The sequence below is a fragment of the Apodemus sylvaticus genome, chromosome 11 (assembly GCF_947179515.1).
Source record: "Apodemus sylvaticus chromosome 11, mApoSyl1.1, whole genome shotgun sequence".
Lineage (NCBI taxonomy): Eukaryota > Metazoa > Chordata > Mammalia > Rodentia > Muridae > Apodemus > Apodemus sylvaticus.
Genome location: NC_067482.1, coordinates 23,975,572 through 23,996,453, shown reverse-complemented (window position 1 = coordinate 23,996,453; position 20,882 = coordinate 23,975,572). Strand labels below are relative to the sequence as shown.

The window sequence follows — 20,882 nt, the reverse complement described above, 5'->3', positions numbered from 1 at the left end:
CCATAAAAATCCTGACTTTGTATAGTGGTACTCTTTTAACTATTACACTTTTGTCTTTGCTCAGCCCACTTTCTCCCTTGGAACTACAAATTTTTCTAATTAACTCCCCTTGTTTCTACTGCTACTGTCCATGTGTCTAGTTCCAATTCTTTGTCCTAGTAAAAGAATATGGAATCTTTGCAGCGGGCTTCACCAAACCCCCATAACTCCTGACAGCACTCACTTACGTAATAAACTTTGTAATTAGTTATATTTAGGGTAGCAAGGTTCCTGTTCTTTAAAAAGTCCTTTTAACTATTTAATCTATAATGATCGAATATATTCAAAGTGTAAAAATGATTTAAAATATGTATGTTTGTCAACCTTCAGCCCACAGCAACCACCCTTCTATTTCTAGGCAATGAAAAACATTCTATGTTTAACAGAGGATTCAGTATTTGCATTACTGATTATTTCATGTAGCACAATGTGTTATAGATTAATTCTCTTTTGTTTTTATATTTTAAAAATTATTTTACATGTATGGGTGTTTTACCTGTGTCTTTGCCTGTGTACCTGTATACCAGGTACCATGAGTGTACCTGGTGCTCCTGGAGGCCTCTTTGACATGTTGATTTAATTCCTTTGTATACCTGATACTGTTGTTGGACCTATGATGGGTCTGTTTGTAATTTCTTTGGAAACTTGCATATTATTTTTCAGAGTACCTTTATAAGTTTACATTCTTATTAACAATCTCCTTCTTTTCTCCTCAGTAGTACTCATTCTTTTTTTTTAAATTTCTTTTCTTTTTTTTAATTGGATATTTTCTTTACTTACATTTCAAATGTTATCCCCTTTCTGGGTTCCCCACCCCAGAAACTCTCTATATCATCCCTCCTCCCCCTGCTTCTATAAGGGTGTTCTCTGCCCCCCCCCCAACTCCAGCCTTCCCACCCTGCATTCCCCTACACTGGGGCATCAAGCCTTCACAGGACCAAGGGCATCTCTTCCTATTGATACCCAACAAGGTCATCTTCTGTTACATATGCAGCTGGAGCCATGGGTACCTCCATGTGTACTCTTTGGTTGGTGGTTTAGTCCCTAGGACCTCTAGGGCTTCTGGTTAGTTGATATTGTTGCTCTCTCCATGTGGTTTCAAACCCCTTCAGCTCCTTCAATCCTTTCTCTAACTCCTCCATTGGGAAACCCTGAATAGCACTCATTCTAATAAGCATGAGGTGGCAATGTTATGGTTTAATTTATACTTCTCTGACATTTATTGAAGTTGAGACCCTGTTTGTAGACCTGTTGGCCATTTGAATATCTTTTTTTTTGGAAAAACATTAAGGCATTTATGTATTTAATATCAGGCTGTTCATTTTTGTATCTTCTGGTATGCTATGGTACTTTGCTTTCTTGTGTATTTTGGGTATTCGGTTATTACGCTTGTCAGATGCATGGTTTACTTTCTCTCATCTAGGATGCATTTCATTTTGTTGACTGCTGTGCAGAAGCTTTGTAGTCTATGTAGTTTTAATGCTTATTATTCACCGTTCTATGAGACTTTGGTCTCATCCTCACAGAAATCATTGCCAGACTTGGGTCAGGAAGCTTTCATCTAATCCCTGTATGGACACACAGAGGTTTGTACAGTTTGTATACACATGTATAGCATGTGTAATTCTCTACTGTAGAGCGAGCTTTTGTGAAAATTACACACTTTAATTTCTCTACATGTGTTCAGATCATGGGATCTTGACAAATATGTTTTATGGCAGAAATACCTAATTATGACATTGGTTCCCAGATGGAAAGAAGCCATTATTGCTGTGTTTACTTCTATTAATAAAGGGGAATTTATTATTATACACTCTCTCATCATGTAGACAGGGTCATTTAATCAGCCTTATTTGAAGGTATACTCTGAAATTTTACTGATGATACATGTGCCTTCATTTTTATTTTTTATTTATTTTTGATTTTTTTGGGTTTTTTTGGATTTTTTTTTTTCGAGACAGGGTTTCTCTGTATAGCCCTGGCTGTCCTGGAACTCACTCTGTAGACCAGGCTAGCCTTGAACTCAGAAATCTGTCTGCCCCTGCCTCCCAGAGTGCTGGGATTACTGGCATGCACCACCACCACAGCACTGCTACACGTGCTTTCATATGAAAGTGGTTTCTGAATCAACATATAAATATTTTATACTTTTCTAGCATAAGCAGTCTGTACTTGGCATATATAAAGAAATTAAGTGAAAGAGAGTATTGGTAGTTTAACTCATTAGTGTGTATTGATTTTTTTTCAATAGAACAGAATATATACGGCATGTAGAATCTGTAACATAAAACTTAACATTAATAAACACAATACAGTCTTTATTATATTATATGACTGAATACCAAACCAATAATTCAGAACATAGGAGATTTTACATGAGGTAATAAATAACCTTTTTTATTTTTTTTGGATCTGCCCTTACTTAATTGAGGGGCTGTCAATCAAAGCTCCACTTCTTCCACGGCCTGAGTCACGGCTGCATCCATGCTAGGTCAGTCTTAATCAATGTGCATATACATTTTATTTCGTTTATACTATTTTCTAAAATATAAATAATAAAATACTAATTCTTAGGAATATATAACAAGATAAGTTGAGTGTTTTAAAAGCATCCACATAATACACCTACAATCAACCCATCACGTTTCTGAGAAATTCTACATTTTTGAACATGATGCAAGAAGCCTAGTTTGGTTAAACTACCAGCAACTCATTTTTTCTTTACCAAGTTCTGTTTGCTAGTTTCTTTCGACAAAGTTAGGTCATAACAATCTGTTAAAATTGTGAGCTCTGAAATAGAGCTGTGTGATTTGGATCTCAGCTTAGTCAATCAGAGACTCTTTGATCTTCAGAAAACTGCTGGCCTTCTCTATACTTTAGTTAACTCATCCACAAAATTGAAATACCAAGGGGACCATTTCCCTGGAGTTGTCCATTGACTTTAATTATGTATATTGTCTGGCACGAATAAGAACCAGTAAATATTATCTAATATTATGAATAAAATCTGTAGGTAGTATTAGGGATTTATGTCATGACGGTTATGGCGGTAGCTGTAGATTGTTGGTGATGAAGCAGAGAAATATAAAGTCCTATAGCAGCAGTGATGGACTCCTGTCTGAGAAAGCACTTGGAATAGACAAGGTTTTGGAGCAGTGTCAACTGATCAGCAGAATTTACATCACTGTACAGTTTCAGACACTTGTACCCTCCACTAGAGTGTTTTTGTATGGGCGAAGTCAGAGTGAAATGAAAACAATTTTTTTATAGCTTATCTAGTTGTTAATTTGTACTACTGAGACATTTTAAGAGTTGGAAAACAATGTGGCATTATTTGCATTATGAATTAAAGCCACCTATTGAAAGAAGATTATATGACCATGGATAATGCTACAGTTGCAAGAGAACCACCTTCTAATTTCACAGTCAAGAGAGAATGATAAGTCAGTAAACATTGTGGTCTATTAATACACCTCATGGGATTATGATTTTGCTTTTTATAATTTACGATGAGGAAGAATAAGGAGAATTAGTTTTGACACAGAGACCAGAAAGGAAATAGATATATTTTCTTGAGTAACACTTATGGGCAGTGTTACCACAACACACTGGACTCCATCCTTAAACACATTGATTCCGGAGAATGTATGAACTGGTCAGCAGAAGAGGGCTTATACGATTAGAAACATGTATAACTAATGCTCATGTGATACAGTACCCAAATATCTGCTCTTCCAAAGTATCAGAGAGTATTTCCATAATAAACTGAAACGATATTCACTACTATATCTATACTCAAATGGGTAAAGGAGAAAATTATATATTTTGGCTCATAATCTTACTAAAGATTTGCCAAACTTTAATAAATGTCTTACATCTAAAATTTCATGCCTTTAAAATTTATATTTAAATGTGTAGAAGAGGAGAAATATCTAAGAAAATGTGGTTTGGGGTTACAAACTTATTTAACATATACGTAATCACTTAGGTTGAATATATAGATAACATCTACACTAGAGGCCGGTTTTGGATGTGATCCAGTCTCGATAGTATGTCACCCGAGTGTAGACACCAGGCTTGTTTGGAAGTGCGCATTCATCACCCCAGCTTACGATACCAGCAAGGAACCAGATGCCCTGAGCATCCTCACTAACCAATGGTCCACCAGAATCACCCTGGAGACAAAAAAGACATAATTTATAAGACATGGTAGATAACAACAAACAATATATCTGCTTTTCTCCTGTAGATCGCAGGGGAGGCCAACAAACCAAACAAAAACACTTTGGATATTTCAATACTTGAAATGATGCTAGCCTAACATATTTTTAATCTGTCCCATTATTATATGCTAAAGTCCAGTATGTCAGTATACATCTTTGGCTAATGCAATGTAATAATGGAAAATTAGTATGAAAGGTTCCAACTTATGTATTAAGCAGTTATTGAAGGTATTTCTTCTTATGCAAACATCACCATATTGAGGAACAGTCTTCCCTATATTACTATTATGCTGAAGGAAAAATGAAGGGAAAATTCACCCTCCACTAAAATTGGACATAGTTTTCCATTCTTGAGCAAATGCTATTCCCTATATTAGGGAAAGTAACTTTTTATGTTACATATTTGCTTTCTTATATGAAACCACTAAGATTCTACTTTCATCACATTTCAAGTAGATACATAAAGTAATTGTGCTCTACATTAGAGCCTCAAAATTAGAATCTTTTTAAAGCAAAATTTGTAGCCTGTGTTGAATAGTACCCATCCATTTCTTCTGAACTCCCACTTTTAATAACTGTTATTTTTACTATTATTTGTTTTAAAGACATATTTTTATTTCTGTATATGTTTATGTATGCCAGACACTGTGGAGGCCAGAAGGGACCTTGGATCGCCTGACACTGTAGTTAGAGGCAGCTGTGAGCCACCCTATGCAGGTGCTGGAATGAAATTTACATAGGTCTTCTGCAAGAGCAGTGCTTGCTCTTAAGAGCTAAGCCACCTCTCCAGCCTTGACAGACTTCATTATCTTCTGTTTTAGTGAGTCAATCTTTAAAGACTCTGTGAGATCATGCAGCATTTGACTTTTTCTGGGTAGGCTCTTTCATTTTCTGTTTGTTTTTGGAAGTACTATACTATTTTCCCGTCATGATCATACCATTTTCTATCCCTGTCACTAGTGTATAACTTTCTTTATATCTTTGCAGAAAATCAACTTATTTTTATTATAGTCATAATTAATATCGTCTTAAAGTGATATCTCGTTGTGTTTTTAATTTTCCACTTCTTTGATCATCGATTTTGAGCACCTTTTAATACAAAAAAGGTGTTTCTGGATTTTTATGAGTGTGCATGTGCATGTGTGTGTGTGCATTTGTATGCATGTGGAGATCACAAATTCATGTCACGTGTCTTCCTTCATCACTCTTCAACTTATTATTTTTTTTTTTTTGTGACAGGTTTTCTTATTGAACCTGGAGGTCACTAATCCAATTAGCAGTCTAGCTAGAGATCCTCCTTTCACTGTCTCCCAAGTGCTATGATTATTTATATAGACTGCCGTGTTCCAGTGGAGGAAGGAGAGCACAAACTCAGGTCTTCATGCTTATATGGAAAGCATGATGCTACCAAGCTATTTCTTGAGACCTCGTTTGTCTTTTTTCTCTCTAAAATGTCTACTTCGGCCATTTTCCCCTTTAAAAATCAGAACATGGTGCTTTTGGTATTGACTTCTATGAGTTACAGGAAGTTCCTAAAATTTGGCTTGAATGAGAGATTTGTTTTGATGTTTACAGAGTGTACAGAAGGGATCAACAGAATAGGGAAATTTAAAAATATGAACGCTAGCATTAATAAATTACAAATAGTGCAGATGGGAGGAGACAGTGAAGAAAACGGGCAAGCGATTGGTTTTAAATCGTAGAAGAAACTTGCTGAAACCAAGGAAACTTGGGTGCAAATAGAAATGGGGTAAGAAGAAAAGAAATTAAAGAGGTTTTCATTTAATTTCTTAAATTTTATAGTTATTAACAAAACTATGCTATTCTAAGGAAAATTAGGACATAGTGCAATATGTAATAAGAGCATATGGTAAAGATTTGATACAGCACAGTAAAAGATACATTCAGATATTATTAAATTCCTTAGGTTTACAAGTAGGAAAAATTTCATGTAGTGCTTAGTAGCTAGGAAAATTGACAGATTACTCTGTGATTAAAGATTATTTAAATAGGTGTGAAGGAAGTATATGATGAAGTCACTGGGGTGCAGTAAACACCGTTCCTGAAGTGTAGGTCTAAGGCAGTGACAGATTAAGAGTCACAAGTCTAGCTAATTAATTAAGTACAGTGGGGGTTTAAATGCTTCATGATCTTCAAGAATAGGTTTAATTTAGTATGAAAAATAGAATGATGAAAACCTATTATAGAGGATTGTATGTTTTAAATATTTATTTGCATGTCTTCTTGCTCTTAGAGTACAGTAATTTACTTACTAGTCTCAACATCCCTATACATCTTCCTGGATCTAGCATTGGTTGTGCCTGCCTAGACTCTTACTAGACAATCCAGGATGATTCCTCACTAATGGCATAGGAATATTAGTAGCACTTTAGTAAGGAAAAGTCTCTGGGTTTAGAGTTCAGCGAATGGCCACAAGATCAAAGTTCCCTTTTATCTTCCCTGCTCTGTCAGCTAAGGTAAATGAGTTACCTTGACTCTTTGCCTAAAATACTCATCAGATATGTGTTTCAAACTTATAAATATGCCACAAAGGTTACCATAACTAAAGTAAGTGAATATTGCAATGATCTTGAAACCATGCCTTTTGTGTGGGATCCCATGTACCTGTTGTTAAGTAAATAAAATTATTAGGATGGATGGTAGAGCCAGGTTGTGAAATATCTCTGGTGGATTTAGTATTAATGTAAGTTGACGGTTTCTTGGAGACAGACAAGTCAAACTGAAGCCCCCAGTGATGCGACTTATCTCTTCAGAGCTCATTGAGTCTCTCCCCAGTTCCACACACAGCTTCATCAACAGGACTGCTGATCTTGCATCAGTATTTTACTGATATCAATATACATTTTAATTAGATGACTTTAATATTGAGAAAATCGTGTTGCCCTTGAAAATCTAAAACAACCAAGAAAAAAAAAACATCATGTAAGTGACTGGGGAGAATTACCTGACAGGCATCCACGCGGCCCTCCAGGAAGCCAGCACACAGCATTCCAGGTGTGATCATGCCGTCATATGCCTTTCTGCTATTACAGGTCTTATTGTCTATAATCTTCATTTTTCCTTTCTGGAGTATATTAGGACTTTCTCCTGAAGAAAGAATATTATGTAATTTTAAAACAGGAACTTCGGGTGGTGGTGGTGCACGCCTGTAATCCCAGCACTTGGGAGGCAGAGGCAGGCGGATTTCTGAGTTCGAGGCCAGCCTGGTCTACAGAGTGAGTTCCAGGACAGCCAAGACTACACAGAGAAACCCTGTCTTGAAAAACAAAAAAACCCAGAACAAAACCAAAAGAAAAAAAACAAAAAACAGGAACTTAAAAGTCATATATATACATATATACATATATATATATACATATATATACATATATACATACACACACATACACACACTATACTGTTAATATATACTGTGTGAGTGTGTGTGTATACATGCATGCATATACATGTAATATATACATGTGTGTGTGCACATGCATGCATATGCATGGATCTGGAGGTCAGAGGTCACTCCTTGAGTGCCAGTGTTCTCTTTCTAGTATGTGTGTGTTCTATGAATCAAACCCAGGTTCTGAGGCTTGGAGGCAAGCATCTTGACCTGCTCAGCCATCTTGAAAGCCCTCCAGATTGTATTAATTTTTTTTGAAAACTCAATAATAGTGTCTCTGAAACCCGATAAAGTTTCTGTTTAAAATTGGTTTTTAATCTTAAAACTGCGTTTTTCAGGCAATGTAAAACAATTTAGTTAAAGCAAGACATATTTACAAGCAAACTACAATAACACCTGGAAGTAGTTTGCATTTCAAATGTGATAGGATAATTTTTAAAAAATGGTTTAGAGTTTTACATTAACTATGCATATCTTAGAAAGTAAAATAAAAAAAATTCACATGTCAGAAGCATCCATTTCATAGTTATTTATAAACTTTTTATTTAAATTTACTATTGTGGTTATAGATCTTTAAAATCAGTTAGCTTCATTTTACTGCTTTAAAAACGTGTTTTGGACATATTTTGATCCTTACTCCCTACAGGATTAAGGTCATGGAATGTATTTGATGAGTGGGCTTTGCTCAAATATTGTCTCCTTGATGAAAGATAAGTGTTTATTAAGTGAATGAATAACACAGAGAAAATTATGTATCCAAATGAAAAAACAAAAACAAAATAAAAACCCAAAACAAACAAACAAACAAACAACCCCCAAAACACTCTGAGAGCTGCTATTACCAGGGCAATTGGCAAACACCTCTATGAAATTATAGTTTCTAAATAAATGATACTCAGCACAATAGCCAGTCCATTGCAAGCACATTATACCAACTTAAATGATCTAGAGGAAATATTTTTCAGTTAGCTGTAATTCTCTTTTTGCTTGTTTGTTTGCTTTTTGTTTTTTTGTTTTTGTTTTTTGGATTTGGTTTTTTCGAGACAGGGTTTCTCTGTATAGCCCTGGCTGTCCTAGAACTCACTCTGTAGACCAGGCTGGCCTTGAACTCAGAAATCCGCCTGCTTCTGCCTCCCAAAGTGCTGGGATTACAGGCGTGCGCCACCACTGCCCGTCAAGCTGTAATTCTTAATGTTCTTCTTTTTAATTCCTAAAGCTGGAGTCCTGTAATGAAAAGATGTCAGGAACTTACCATCCGACTTTAATGTTCCCCATCCAGTGACCACTACATCTGAGTTGGGTGGGAACTTCTGAGTAGCTTCCGGTAGACAAGCCCTTCGGATGTTGCTTTCATAGAATACTGGCGAAGACAGACGCACAACAGCTATGTCATTATCGTGTGCAGGGTAACTGTAGTTCTCATGGATTATAATATTCTTGACAGATCGTGGTGCTTGTGGTTTACTTAAAAGAAACCCAAAGCTAACTTTCCAGTCTTTGGGATTTGCAGCCCTAAAGGAAATAGATTTATTTATTAAAACTCCCGTATGTTAGAGCTAAAGGAACTAGTCTTAACCTTTTAAAACTAATTAAGTAATTTGAATTTCTATATATATTTTTCTTTTTTTGAGAGAAGGTATCACGGTGCATTTTTGAACTTGCTATGTAGACTAGGCTGGCCTGAAACTCAAAGAGATGCATCTGCCTCTGCCTCCTGACTTTGCGATTAAAGGTGTATACCACTATGCAAAGCTTTCCCCCCCCCTCAGAAAAAGCTATATATAATGAAGAAATAAAAACAATGTTGTTTGTACACATTTTGAGTAACTCAATAAAATATGCCTAAACAGATAATCAATAGCTGGGCATGTGAGAGTAGTGGAATGGAGGCACGAGAATGATGATTTTTGAGGCCATTCAGGGCTATAGAGTAAATCCAAGGCCATTCTGAGCTATGTGTAGTGAGACTTTGACTTAAAGATAATTCAAGAGAAAAGACAATTCATAGAAAGTTCATTTTATTTCTTGGCTCAGATAGAAAATACTGAGGGAGATTTAAAAGGTCAAGAACAACATGAATGATAAGACTTAATAGAAAGTAAGGGGAGATGTGAACATAAAGAATTTACAGAAATGATACCATTTAAACTTCACCTTTTAACCATTGTAAACAACAAATAAAATACTTGAGTCTTCCAGCTTTGTTATTTAGTATTTTGTATATTATGTTCTGAGAAGTAGTCCTGTTGGAACCTTTCCAAGCTTTCTACTGAACTGTTATAATGTGCAAGGATGGTTTTCAGTAGAGCTGACCAGGTTAGAGATGGAATTTTATCCACACAGTGGAAGAGTGCTGGCCTGGCACTGGGTTCAATCCCTAGTACTGAGAAAACAGAAGAGGATGTTAAGGTTGCCTCCTCTTGGAACAATAACTTTTAAACAGCCATCATTTCATCTGGGTGTGGTAGATGGCACCTGTAATAACAACACTTAATAAGCAGAGGCAGGAGGATTGCAAGTTTGTGGGCAGTTTAAGCTACACAGCAAGCTTGATGCTACTCTGTCATTGGCTACATTGTCATTTTGCCAACTCACCTTTGCCAATGTCTTGTAAATACTGTAGTTGTTACTATTGCGGTATTATTGGTGGCTGAGGACAGGGGTTCTTCCTTGTGTTCTACAGTGCCCAGGCCAGCTTTCCACAATAAACAATTATATCTAGTCCCAATTGTCAGTATTTCGACTTTCGACAAAATTCTGTTGGATGACTACTACTTACTATTTTAGTGATAAGTAAGTGAGCAATTTTTGAGAGTTTACCTCACTGGCATATTGTACAGTTGAGGACATAGTTACATGACCACACATCCAATTCTGTTGGATGACTACTACTTACTATTTTAGTGATAAGTAAGTGAGCAATTTTTGAGAGTTTACCTCACTGGCATATTGTACAGTTGAGGACATAGTTACATGACCACACTAAATAGGGAGGGGTTATTAGATGCTTAGTACTTGAGTGCCCTTGAGTGCCCAGGTCATATCTCACCGGATGAAACAGTGAGCAGCAGTGACAAGCCAGTAGTTACCGATCAGAGTGGCTCCGCATCGGTGGACACTGTTCTGCTGAAGGCTAGCTTGCCAGGGCCATTCTCCGTCCTCAGCATCCTGGCCTCCTGCTACTTTGAGGCCTCCATGAATAATTGTACGTCGTCCACAACCTGTTCAAAGAAGAATTCATTAGTGTTGAATTTTCTCATTCATGTGTGTTGCCATACTAAATAAATGACCCCAAACATATGTCCTTATTAACTAGTAACTGAGAAAAATCTCACTATCTGGGAGAATTAGAATAGATGCACTGCTGACATGATTTCTTGAAGATATTCTCCAAGTACTTTGTCGTCTTAGTCTCCTGTGCCTAGCAGTCATCATATGTATTCTGTATCTGTCTTATCTTACTGGAACCTGATGTGTGAGATAGGTAGAGTTATAGGTTTGCTTTTAGAAGAGACCAGACTTACTAAATTGTACAAGGACATATGTGGATTGCAACATTCGTAATGGCCAGACAGCAATGCATGCCATGAAAATATTCATATGAAAATGTGAGTGAATCTGAGTGTATGGCACAGGGTGAATAAACGTTCCATACATAGAGCCCAGACAGAAGAAATGGTTGGAGGTTGCCAGAATTTCCAAAGTCATATGCTTCTGGGACATAGAACTGTGCATGATTTTCAGTTTAGAAATGCAGAAGCAGCCAGACTCTAATGTCTTCAAAGCAAATTGGTAGTAATAATACATGTTCATTATTCATCAGAGTGATTAGGGTTCCTTTGACTATCTTAACTTTGTACCAACCAAAGTGATGGATTTGTCCTTAAAGTTTCCCATCTTTACTACAGATTACCATCTCATTGGTAAATACCTTTAAAGGTTAGAAATTATGGTTTTTTTCATAAAAATATTTAGAACTTACGTAAAAGGAAGTCAATAAATATATGTACAAATAAAGCCCGTAAAACATGAAATAAAAATACTTGTTTACTATTTCATCTGGAGAATAAAAAATGTGTAAAAATTCAAGGTATGACTAAGGCAGTAGCTAGTATTTGGCAATGGTGGAGACACTTTTGATAATTGTAAGTGGGGAATGGTGTAGGGGAATGCCTAATGATATCCAGTGGACAAAGGCCAGGATATTTTTAATTACTCTTTATAAACTGAAGAGTCACTGCAACAAAGACTTTGCTTGCCTCTGTGTCAACAGAGTTAAGAGTGAAACACCAGAGTTGACTTGTACCAAGAATAAGAATATTTGAATTAACTAGAAATGCTAGCTGGCCAATTGCTTCACAATTGGTATGTGATTATAGTGGCTGTATATACTTTGAGATTTCCCTTCCTGAAGGCAGGAAGGTATGAGAAACAGAGGGGAGTCATGTACACTTCTGGAGCTCCTCACTGAGTTTCCAAAGCCTCTCAGTTTGCTCGGCTTACTTTAGAGTCACATCTCTAACCTCAGGTTGAGGCATCTTCCTTGAGTCACTCCTGACTGCTCTGTCTATGAGCTGACTCACGGGATGTCACTCTCTTCTCTTTTTCCTTCTATTCCCTCCTTGTTGACTCTATAGAGGATAAAGCAGTTAATCCAGAACCCAGGAGGGGATAATGGTTCCTCCCTATCCTTCTGTCTTTTTGGGCGACTCCTAAAGGAAGCTGGCTTTTACTCAACTTCCTTGAGAGGGATATAAAAACAAAGATCCTTCTCTGTGGGATAGGTGCCTCCCTGAGGAGGAGGAGGAGCCCGCGATTTCACTGTTTCTGACCTTACTCACAGTGTCTTTCCTTCTGAAGATCCTATTTACTCATGGTTGCTGTGCGTTATTTTCGTTCTACTGCCTTATGCTGTTACCTCTGCTCAAGTGCTTCGCGGCGCCTTGTAGCTTTATTATATCAGAAGAGAGCAGATGGAAATTTTCAAGGATTTAAAGAACATAATGAAGGCTGCTCGCTGATACTTTGAGATATAATGGAACCTACAGAGTGTTTACTGCCCCCCTATGGTTCTACTTCTACTGTTTTTTAATACACTTCTATGAGTCACACCCTGATTATCTCCTCTTTAAATTTATTTTTTTTCTGCATACCCTCTGCTTTTTATTAGAAATGTAATCAGAACCCTAGATAGAATGAGTCAAATTCTGATATGAAAGGATCTTAGTGTTCCACTTGGGGAGTAGATATCTTTATTAGCACTGACTGCTCATATACCTGTCCTGACCATCTATGGACTTGACAACCTTCCCAAATCATGTATTTTCAGTTTACAGATACTGAAGGTTTCATTGGAATAATTTCTTTGAATGCTTCATTAAGTTGCTTGTGAGTTGTTTAATCAAAAATCTATGAAAGAAAACCTAAATAGCCGTGTGTTTAAATTTTGTCCCAGTTTCCACTAAATAACTGAGCAGGGACTAAGGGGTGGCGAGAGCACTCTGGATCAGTGTCACCTTGCTCTAGAGGGTGACTGCTCTAATCCAGCTACCCCAGTCCTAATTCCAGACAAATGCAACGCTCTCCTTGACATTTCGCTCAGAGTTCCAGAAACCTCAGGGATTGTATTTCCTAAGACAAGTAATGAGGTGGGGGTGGGGTAAAAAACCGCCATGCTTAGTAAGGAAGAAATGGCTTTACGAATAAAGCATATAGCTTTCTGCACACGAAGTTAGTTGCTAGGGTCAGAGTTCCGGAGAGAGTTCCTGGGCCTGGGATTCTTACATGTAAAAAGAAAACACAAATAGCTGACTTACACCGAGTGCTTTCAGGACATATACTCTGGTAATTTATTTATATCACCTTATTTTATCTTCACACTAATTTGGAAGTAAGGCTTTGGGAAGCTAAATAACTTATGCTAATTCTTCCCTTTAGAATTTGGCAGATCTGAAATTCAAACTGCACATGTATTGATTCTAAGTCCTTGATTACCACTGTCTGTCCCCGTGTCCCCTTTGCCATTGTTGTATGTGATAACGCTCTGCATCCCAAATCTATGGTATCAGGCAGTTTAAGGATAACTCCCAACCAGGCAGCACATACCAACTGATACGAGGTCCCTAACACATCTACAGCAGAGGACTGCCAGGTCTGGGTTCAGTCAGAGGTGATGCACCTAATACTCAAGAGACTGGAGGCTCCAGGGAGTTTAGAGGTCAGGTGGGTGGGTGGTGGGGACATTCACATGGAGACATGGGGTGGGGGAGGAGGGATGGGATGTGGAACAGTCAGAGGGTGGACAGGGGTGGGAGGAATAAAATATGGAGTATAAAAAAATTAATTAATTAAAAAAAGAATTAAAAGATAACTACGGTAACACACATACATTTCTAAAAGTCAGGCTTCCTATTACACCTCAACTGCAAGTCTTCTTGGTAGTCTAAGACTGAAGATTTGATGGAAAGTAACATTATTGATAAACTTACACGTATTGAGAAGGTCTTCTGCTATTGGCATTACAATGTCTAAAAGTCAAGAAAATAAAATTATTTACACTTATAAACACATTTTATTTTTTAAAATGAATTGTACTTAGGTTGTTTTGAAAATAACTTGTAAACATTTTATCCATTTTGATTGCCAGTTTTGTTTATGAACTAATAGAGAGAGAAATAAAACATTTATACTTACTTCTAAAATAAGTTCCTCATAATTTGCAAAGCCATTTTACTTTTGAAATGCTTTAAAATATAGGAGAAGTGATAGCCTTCCATCAGATCCTAGAAGTCACCCTAACAATAATCCTACGAACTAAGTAAGATGTTACATTTCCTGCACTTTTAAAATTGAAATGAATGCTTTGGTTAACATATGAAGACATTGGTTTCCCTGTGATATGTTCATACACATATAGTTATACTTTGTTCTTGTCCTCTCTCAGTGTTCTATTCTCCTCTCATCTGGCCGCCCCCTTTCCTCCCCACATAGGCCATGTTTCTGCTTTCTTGACACATACTCTATTACTCTCTCTTGTTCCTATCCCCTCATCCCTTTAGGCCTCCTTCTCTTTTATAATTTCACACACACACACACACACACACACACACACACACACACACACACACACCTCACACACAAATGCTTTCCACGAAGGGTCCACAAACGAGAGAAAATCTATTTGTCTCTGAGTTTGGCTCATTTCAGTCAATGTCATACTCTATATTCTATTTCCCTGCAGCTGTTATAATGTCATTCTCCTTTACAGAGGAACAAAATCCCCTTTTATATAGGCATCACATTTTCTTTAGTCATCTGTTGATGAATGTCTAGGCTGGTGGATGGACATCTTGGCTGCTGTGGGCGGCACTGTAATACACATGGATTGCTAACTTAGGATCATTTAGATGTGTGTTCATGTGTGGAGCATCTGGGTCAGGTAGTAGTTTTGGTTTAGTTTTAGCATTTTTCTTTGTGTTAAGTGCATTTTTACTATACTTTAAAATTTATACTCTTTGTGTGCTCAATTGTGTGTTCTCTTGTGTGTACTCTTTGTGTGTTCAATTGTTTGCCATTCCACTGCGCATTTAGTTTGGATCAAAAGGGTTTAATTTGGCAAATAAGACAGTTTAAAATTTTCATCTCATTCCTGGATAGGTTTGGAAAACAATCACAGCAGATAGTTTTGCTATACATCCCGTTTGTGAACAGGTTCTCAAATTTTCTCAACTGATGTGGGGAAAGTATGAGGAGAGAAAAAAAATAAATGAGTTATACTTGAAATTTCATGTGTAGGAAACTGTCACTTCACTAGCCAGTTCCACTTAGAGTTCAAAAAGGCATTATCAACTGAGGTAAACACTATAAATGTCTATGTTGATTCATTTTATGTTCTGGATTTCTATAAATCACGGAAGAAGTATCAAAACTCCATGTCTTTTACACTTACCATTTTATATTTGGTTGCACAATAAATCAGGAAGACAAAAGAATCCTTTACCATATGCTGACCAGTCTAAATGAAAGGTGAAGGCACTTAGCAGCCAGCTGAGCTAGAGCAGAACAACGGGGCCACACCCACGTGAAGAGAAGTCTTCTGCCATAGTTTCATCTATCCTTCACTGCTATTTTCTAGAGTCTGTTTTGTGTTTGACATATCTATAGTTTGGTTTTGAATGTTTGACTCTTGATAACATGTAAAATCATATTAAAATGTTTAGAAACAAACTTTTAAATGGACTGGAAAATTATTGTTGTAATTTTAATTGAAAGTTTTAAAACTCCATGGTATTTATATAACATTCTTCTTTTCTTAAAGTTTTCTTTATTAATGTATTCCTTGCCAAAGAAAACAAATGCATCAGAATGTGTAGTTTGCTTTTTAAAGGTTGTACTGTCCCATAGCTCAACAGAGAATAGTTATTATAACTTCCAGGTGTGGAAGGCCAGCTATGGTGAATTGAGAAACGACTTAAGTCATTTTCCTTTCAGACTGAGTCACAGTGGTGGTGGCTGTCTGCATTTCCTGCCTTTTAAGTCCCCTGACTCACACTCAGAGGTTGGAAGTTTTGTGGCTTGACCTTACAACCACAACTTCAGCTCTGTAACTTAAGGGATTCTGTTTACAGTGGACTGTGTTGAGGAAGCCATAGAAAACAATAGCTCCATCTCTGCCAAGGAGGATATGGATCAAAGGATGGTAAGAATCCAGGGAGTGGTGGCTCACAGCTGTAATTCCAGCACTTCATGGCCAAGGGAGGAGTGAGGCTGAGGCCAGACCTGTTTATAGGACAAGAAAATTAAAAACCCAGACAGCCATACAAGTATGGATTAGTTTTCTCTGTGGGCTTAAGTCATCAAAGTACAGAAATGGATTTATCCTCAGTGAATCAAAAATTCATAATGAATTTAAAAATAATGTCTAGCTCTGTCCATTTTCATGTGTTTGGTTTTATGGCTGACCTGGAGATAACTGAATGCACCAAAAAACGTTTAGCAAAATGGGAAGATTTGAACAGCTGACAAAACATTCTTTTGGAAAGGAGTCAAATTTCTTTTAAGACTAGAGAAATATAGGTATGATATGGTTGGAGACTGAATATTAGATCTGAAGCATACTCTCTGATTAGCCTTGTAGAACAACCATCTCTACGGTTCATGGTTGGGAAGTATGAGTAGCAAGTTTGGATGGACTGGAGGATTTCTGTCTTGGGTTTGGTGGTGCCCCACCCCAACCCCTTTAAAACCTAACACTGAGATGACAGAGGCAGGTGGATTTCTATGAGTGAGGTTAGCCTGGTATACGAAGCAATGTTTCCAGGGCAGCCAAGATTACATAGTGAGATTATGTCTCAAGGAAAAACAAGGAGGGGGAGTGGAAGAGGAGGAAAAGGAGGAAGGACAGGGAGAGGGAAAAGGAGGAGAAGGAAAAGGAAGAGGTGGTGGAGGGGAAGAGGAGGAAGAGGAAGAGGAAGAGGAAGAGGAAGAGGAGGAGGAGGAAGAAGAAGAAGAAGGAAGAAGAAGAAGGAAGAAGAAGAAGGAAGAAGAAGAAGAAGAAGGAAGAAGAAGGAAGAAGAAGGAAGAAGAAGAAGGAAGAAGAAGAAGAAGGAAGAAGAAGAAGGAAGAAGAAGAAGAAGGAAGAAGAAGAAGAAGAAGAAGAAGAAGAAGAAGAAGAAGAAGAAGAAGAAGAAGAAGAAGAAGAAGAAGAAGAAGAAGAAGAAGAAGAAGAAGAAGAAGAAGAAGAAGAAGAAGAAGAAGAAGAAGAAGAAGAAGAAGAAGAAGAAGAAGAAGAAGGGGTTTGTTCAATCATTTACATCATGACTCAGTGAAGGCGTTTCTTGCCTCAAGATCAAGGCTCGTGAAAGTGTGTGTTCTACTAAGTCAGTTTATGCTCCACTCTGAGCTGGCTGCTCACGGGTGGTAGGGTACGCCTTGCTGCTTGTCTGTAAAAGCCTTGGCCATGAGTCAGGGTCAGCATCTGTGTCTGTGGAGTTTATTGCTTCCATTTTTTCCTTTTTCTTCCACATGATTTGAAGCTTTGCTTTAAGCAATTATAATTTAGGGTAAGTACTTAGTACATTTCATACCTAAACAATTCAGTGTTTCTGCGTGGGAACTGATTGTTATTCTTTAAAAACAAATAAGAATCATAGCCTTCGATGGCCCATTAAAACTGTGAGCATTAGAAGGCACTTCAACTTTATTAGGCATTTCATTTAAAGTGCTTGCTTTAGTATATGAAGCTTGAAGCTTTTTTTTTTTCTTTTATACAATTGCTTTGGGTTTTTTTTTCTTCCACATCTTGCAAGAGGCTGCCACTGTATTTGTCTAGTCTATTACTGGATTGTCCTCTTGCTCAGGGATTTTCTTGCAAATGAACTGTCATCTTACTCAAGGCTGTAGAGTTTGCATCAGTGATAGGCAAACTCATCACTTAGTGAGACATCTTGTTTGGTATATGAAATGTCACTTGCATTTCTCTTTGACATTAAAAACTTGAATTAAATAAACATTAAATATTAAGTACATGCTCTATTAAGTATATTTCATGATATCAGATAAGCAGCCATAAAATAATAAAGAGAAAATTGTAGCAGAATGTTCTGGTGAAAAGCTGTAGCCTTAGCAAGTTCCAAGCCACCCTGAACTTCTTGCGGAACTGTCTCAAAAAGCTGCAGAATGAGGTAAAGGAGATGTTGTATAGCTAATTTTAACTATTGGCCTAATCATCCTTAATCGAACATGGTATTAAACATCATGGAGCTAAAATTTGGGGGTTGGGAATGAATATCAGCTTTATAGCCATTAAAACAAATAAAATTAGGTTAATAATTTGCTACATGTTAATATTATAGTTATTATCATTAATTTATTTATTTGAGACAGGGTTTCCCTGGCTATCCTGGAACTCACTTTATCAAGACCAGGCTAGCCTCAGACTCAGAGATCTGCCTGCCTCTATCTCCTGAGTGCTGGAGTTAAATGAATATATCACAATACCCTCCTAAGAAATCATTTTTAAGGGAATAAATATTTATTGAGTAGGGGAGAAATATATACATTTTTTAGTATTTATCTTAAATAGTCAATGTCAGGTGATTTAACGATCTTACCTTGCAATGACATAGTATTATAATAATAAAAGGGTTATATGAAATGTTTTTCCTGCAGTAAGTATATTTATTAAGCACAGACATGTTTCTGGACACTTTGATTTGGTGTTTATATTTTTACATGTGCTATGATCTTTATGCATGAGTTACTTCATCCCTAAAGCTTTTAAAAGCTTTGAATCAATCCATCCATGGAACACACACACACACACACACACTCACGATAGACTGGGGGTGATAGACTGGGGGTAACTTTTTTTAATGAAATAATTATTTAGCATGTTTTGTTAAGTCAGAATGCAGCAAGAATCACTAGTGGACCAGGTTGGAAGCCCTCAACCAGACACCAAAATGACTGAACTTTGATCCTGGATTCTATCCTCTAGAACATTGAATCCTATGTTGATAGCCCTGAAACGTTTGATACAGAAAAGGACTGATTTGCTAATCATTTGCCTTCTCCTGACTGTTGAATGACATAAAAATGAAACTTCTATAGACAATTATTAGAAGCTATAAAAATATGGGTAGTTATTTATAGTGTCAGTCCACTCCAAGGTGACCCCCAGATGCCAGCTTTGGCATGTGATGGATGTATTTGCTGCTTACCAGATTTCTTGGGAGAAAGGTCCCTTCTTTCCCTCCTCTTTCTCCATCCATGTGACCTGAGCTGTCCAATGTTCTCTACCACCCTATTCACATTTTTTTTGGTGATCAAGCAGGGAAAATAAGTGCTTCCCATTGCATTTTTTTTCTGGCTTATCAAACAGCACCTATTTCTTCTTTCATTGGTATTATCCTCTGGAGAACTTTATGAGTCAAAAGGTGCTGAACAGCTTTCTAAGAATGGAGCTAAGAAATGAAAAAAAAAGTTCTCTGTAACCTGCCTAGAGCTCCTGACTCCACCCCTTCCAGAGGCAAACTGCATGCCAGTCCTTATAGCTGTACGAGCCAATGACATAAATTGGTTTGTGTCACTTGACAGTTGAAAGAGACTCCTGTTAAAAGGCTTGAGTGATATTTATCAGCTTCTTTATTCATGCCGAGCACTGTGCTGTGAGAGATTCTCATTGTCAACTTTATTTACATGTACTACACTCGAGTTCCAGAGCCAATGGAGCAGAGAAATCGTGTTTGGCCTAACTCTGGATATTTAGCAAATCTTGAAATGTCAAAGATGTTTCTTTTATCAGTATTATCCATTTATTCTGATTAACCAACAAAGAACTTATGTCCACTGTGGAGATTCCCCATTAGAGTGTCACACTGTACTTAAGGAAATTTTAGGTAAACACCACTTTGGATGTAGTGGTTTCCACAGTTGTCTTTATTAATTTTCTTGGGGTGGTATAATAAATTATCTCAGATGGTATGACTTAAAACACTTTACTCTCAATTATGAAGGCTAAAGTCTGAAGTCAAGATGGTATCAGGGTTATGTTCTTGAATGCTCTTTGAGGAATGCCTCCTTCTTTCTTTCAGGCTACTGGTGGCTCTAAGGACTCCTTGGTGTTCCTTGGTGTGAGTGGTTGCTAACCCAGGCTCTCCCTACATGGTTGACATGTGTTTGTGCTTTTAGATTGATTTATTAGGACACTCTTCACAGAAATGGGGCCACCCTAATCCAGTGTGATATCAGTTTTAATTTAGCTAATTTAATCTGTAAAGATTATGTAGTCACCTGAGGTCTTCAATGGATGCCTGAAACTTTGAATATTTTTTTTTTTTTTACTAAGTCTTAGAATCAAAAAATGGTAGGTAAAGAGAAAGTACGATGAGATAAACAAATAAACAGGAAAAAGAATGAAGTGATCTAGTGCAAGTAAGAGGCTTCTCAATCATCAGAGAGTTAAATGATGCTGTTCTTTTCCCACTGCAGACCCTATGTCCAGGGCTGTACTGGGCACAGAGTCCTTGTGCTCATAGGTAAGTACTAGGGAAATCAGCAGTGTTAAACATCCATTGCTGTCTCTTGAACAGAGAGAGGTTTAACCTGCTTTTCACCCAGAACACTGAATATGGATATGGGTAATAGTCTGGTGAACTTTGCATTATTTATACAGCCACAGGTTCCCCAGTCTCTTACAAACAGGACCAGAG

The 20,882-nt window shown here is 37.2% G+C and overlaps 1 protein-coding gene across 1 annotated transcript in view; it reads right to left on the bottom strand.

Annotated features, from left to right (window-relative positions):
• Window positions 1-4,045: 4,045 nt before the first annotated feature.
• Window positions 4,046-20,882, bottom strand: part of LOC127695979 (transmembrane protease serine 11C) — a 45,505-nt gene continuing 28,668 nt past the window's right edge. The window contains exons 6-10 of the mRNA XM_052198342.1: window positions 14,160-14,198; window positions 10,721-10,892; window positions 8,924-9,183; window positions 7,228-7,370; window positions 4,046-4,214 (exon numbers count right to left, since the gene is read on the bottom strand). Coding sequence (XP_052054302.1) covers window positions 4,053-4,214; window positions 7,228-7,370; window positions 8,924-9,183; window positions 10,721-10,892; window positions 14,160-14,198 — 776 coding nt within the window. The 3' untranslated portion in view covers window positions 4,046-4,052. The remainder of the gene's footprint in view (window positions 4,215-7,227; window positions 7,371-8,923; window positions 9,184-10,720; window positions 10,893-14,159; window positions 14,199-20,882) is intronic.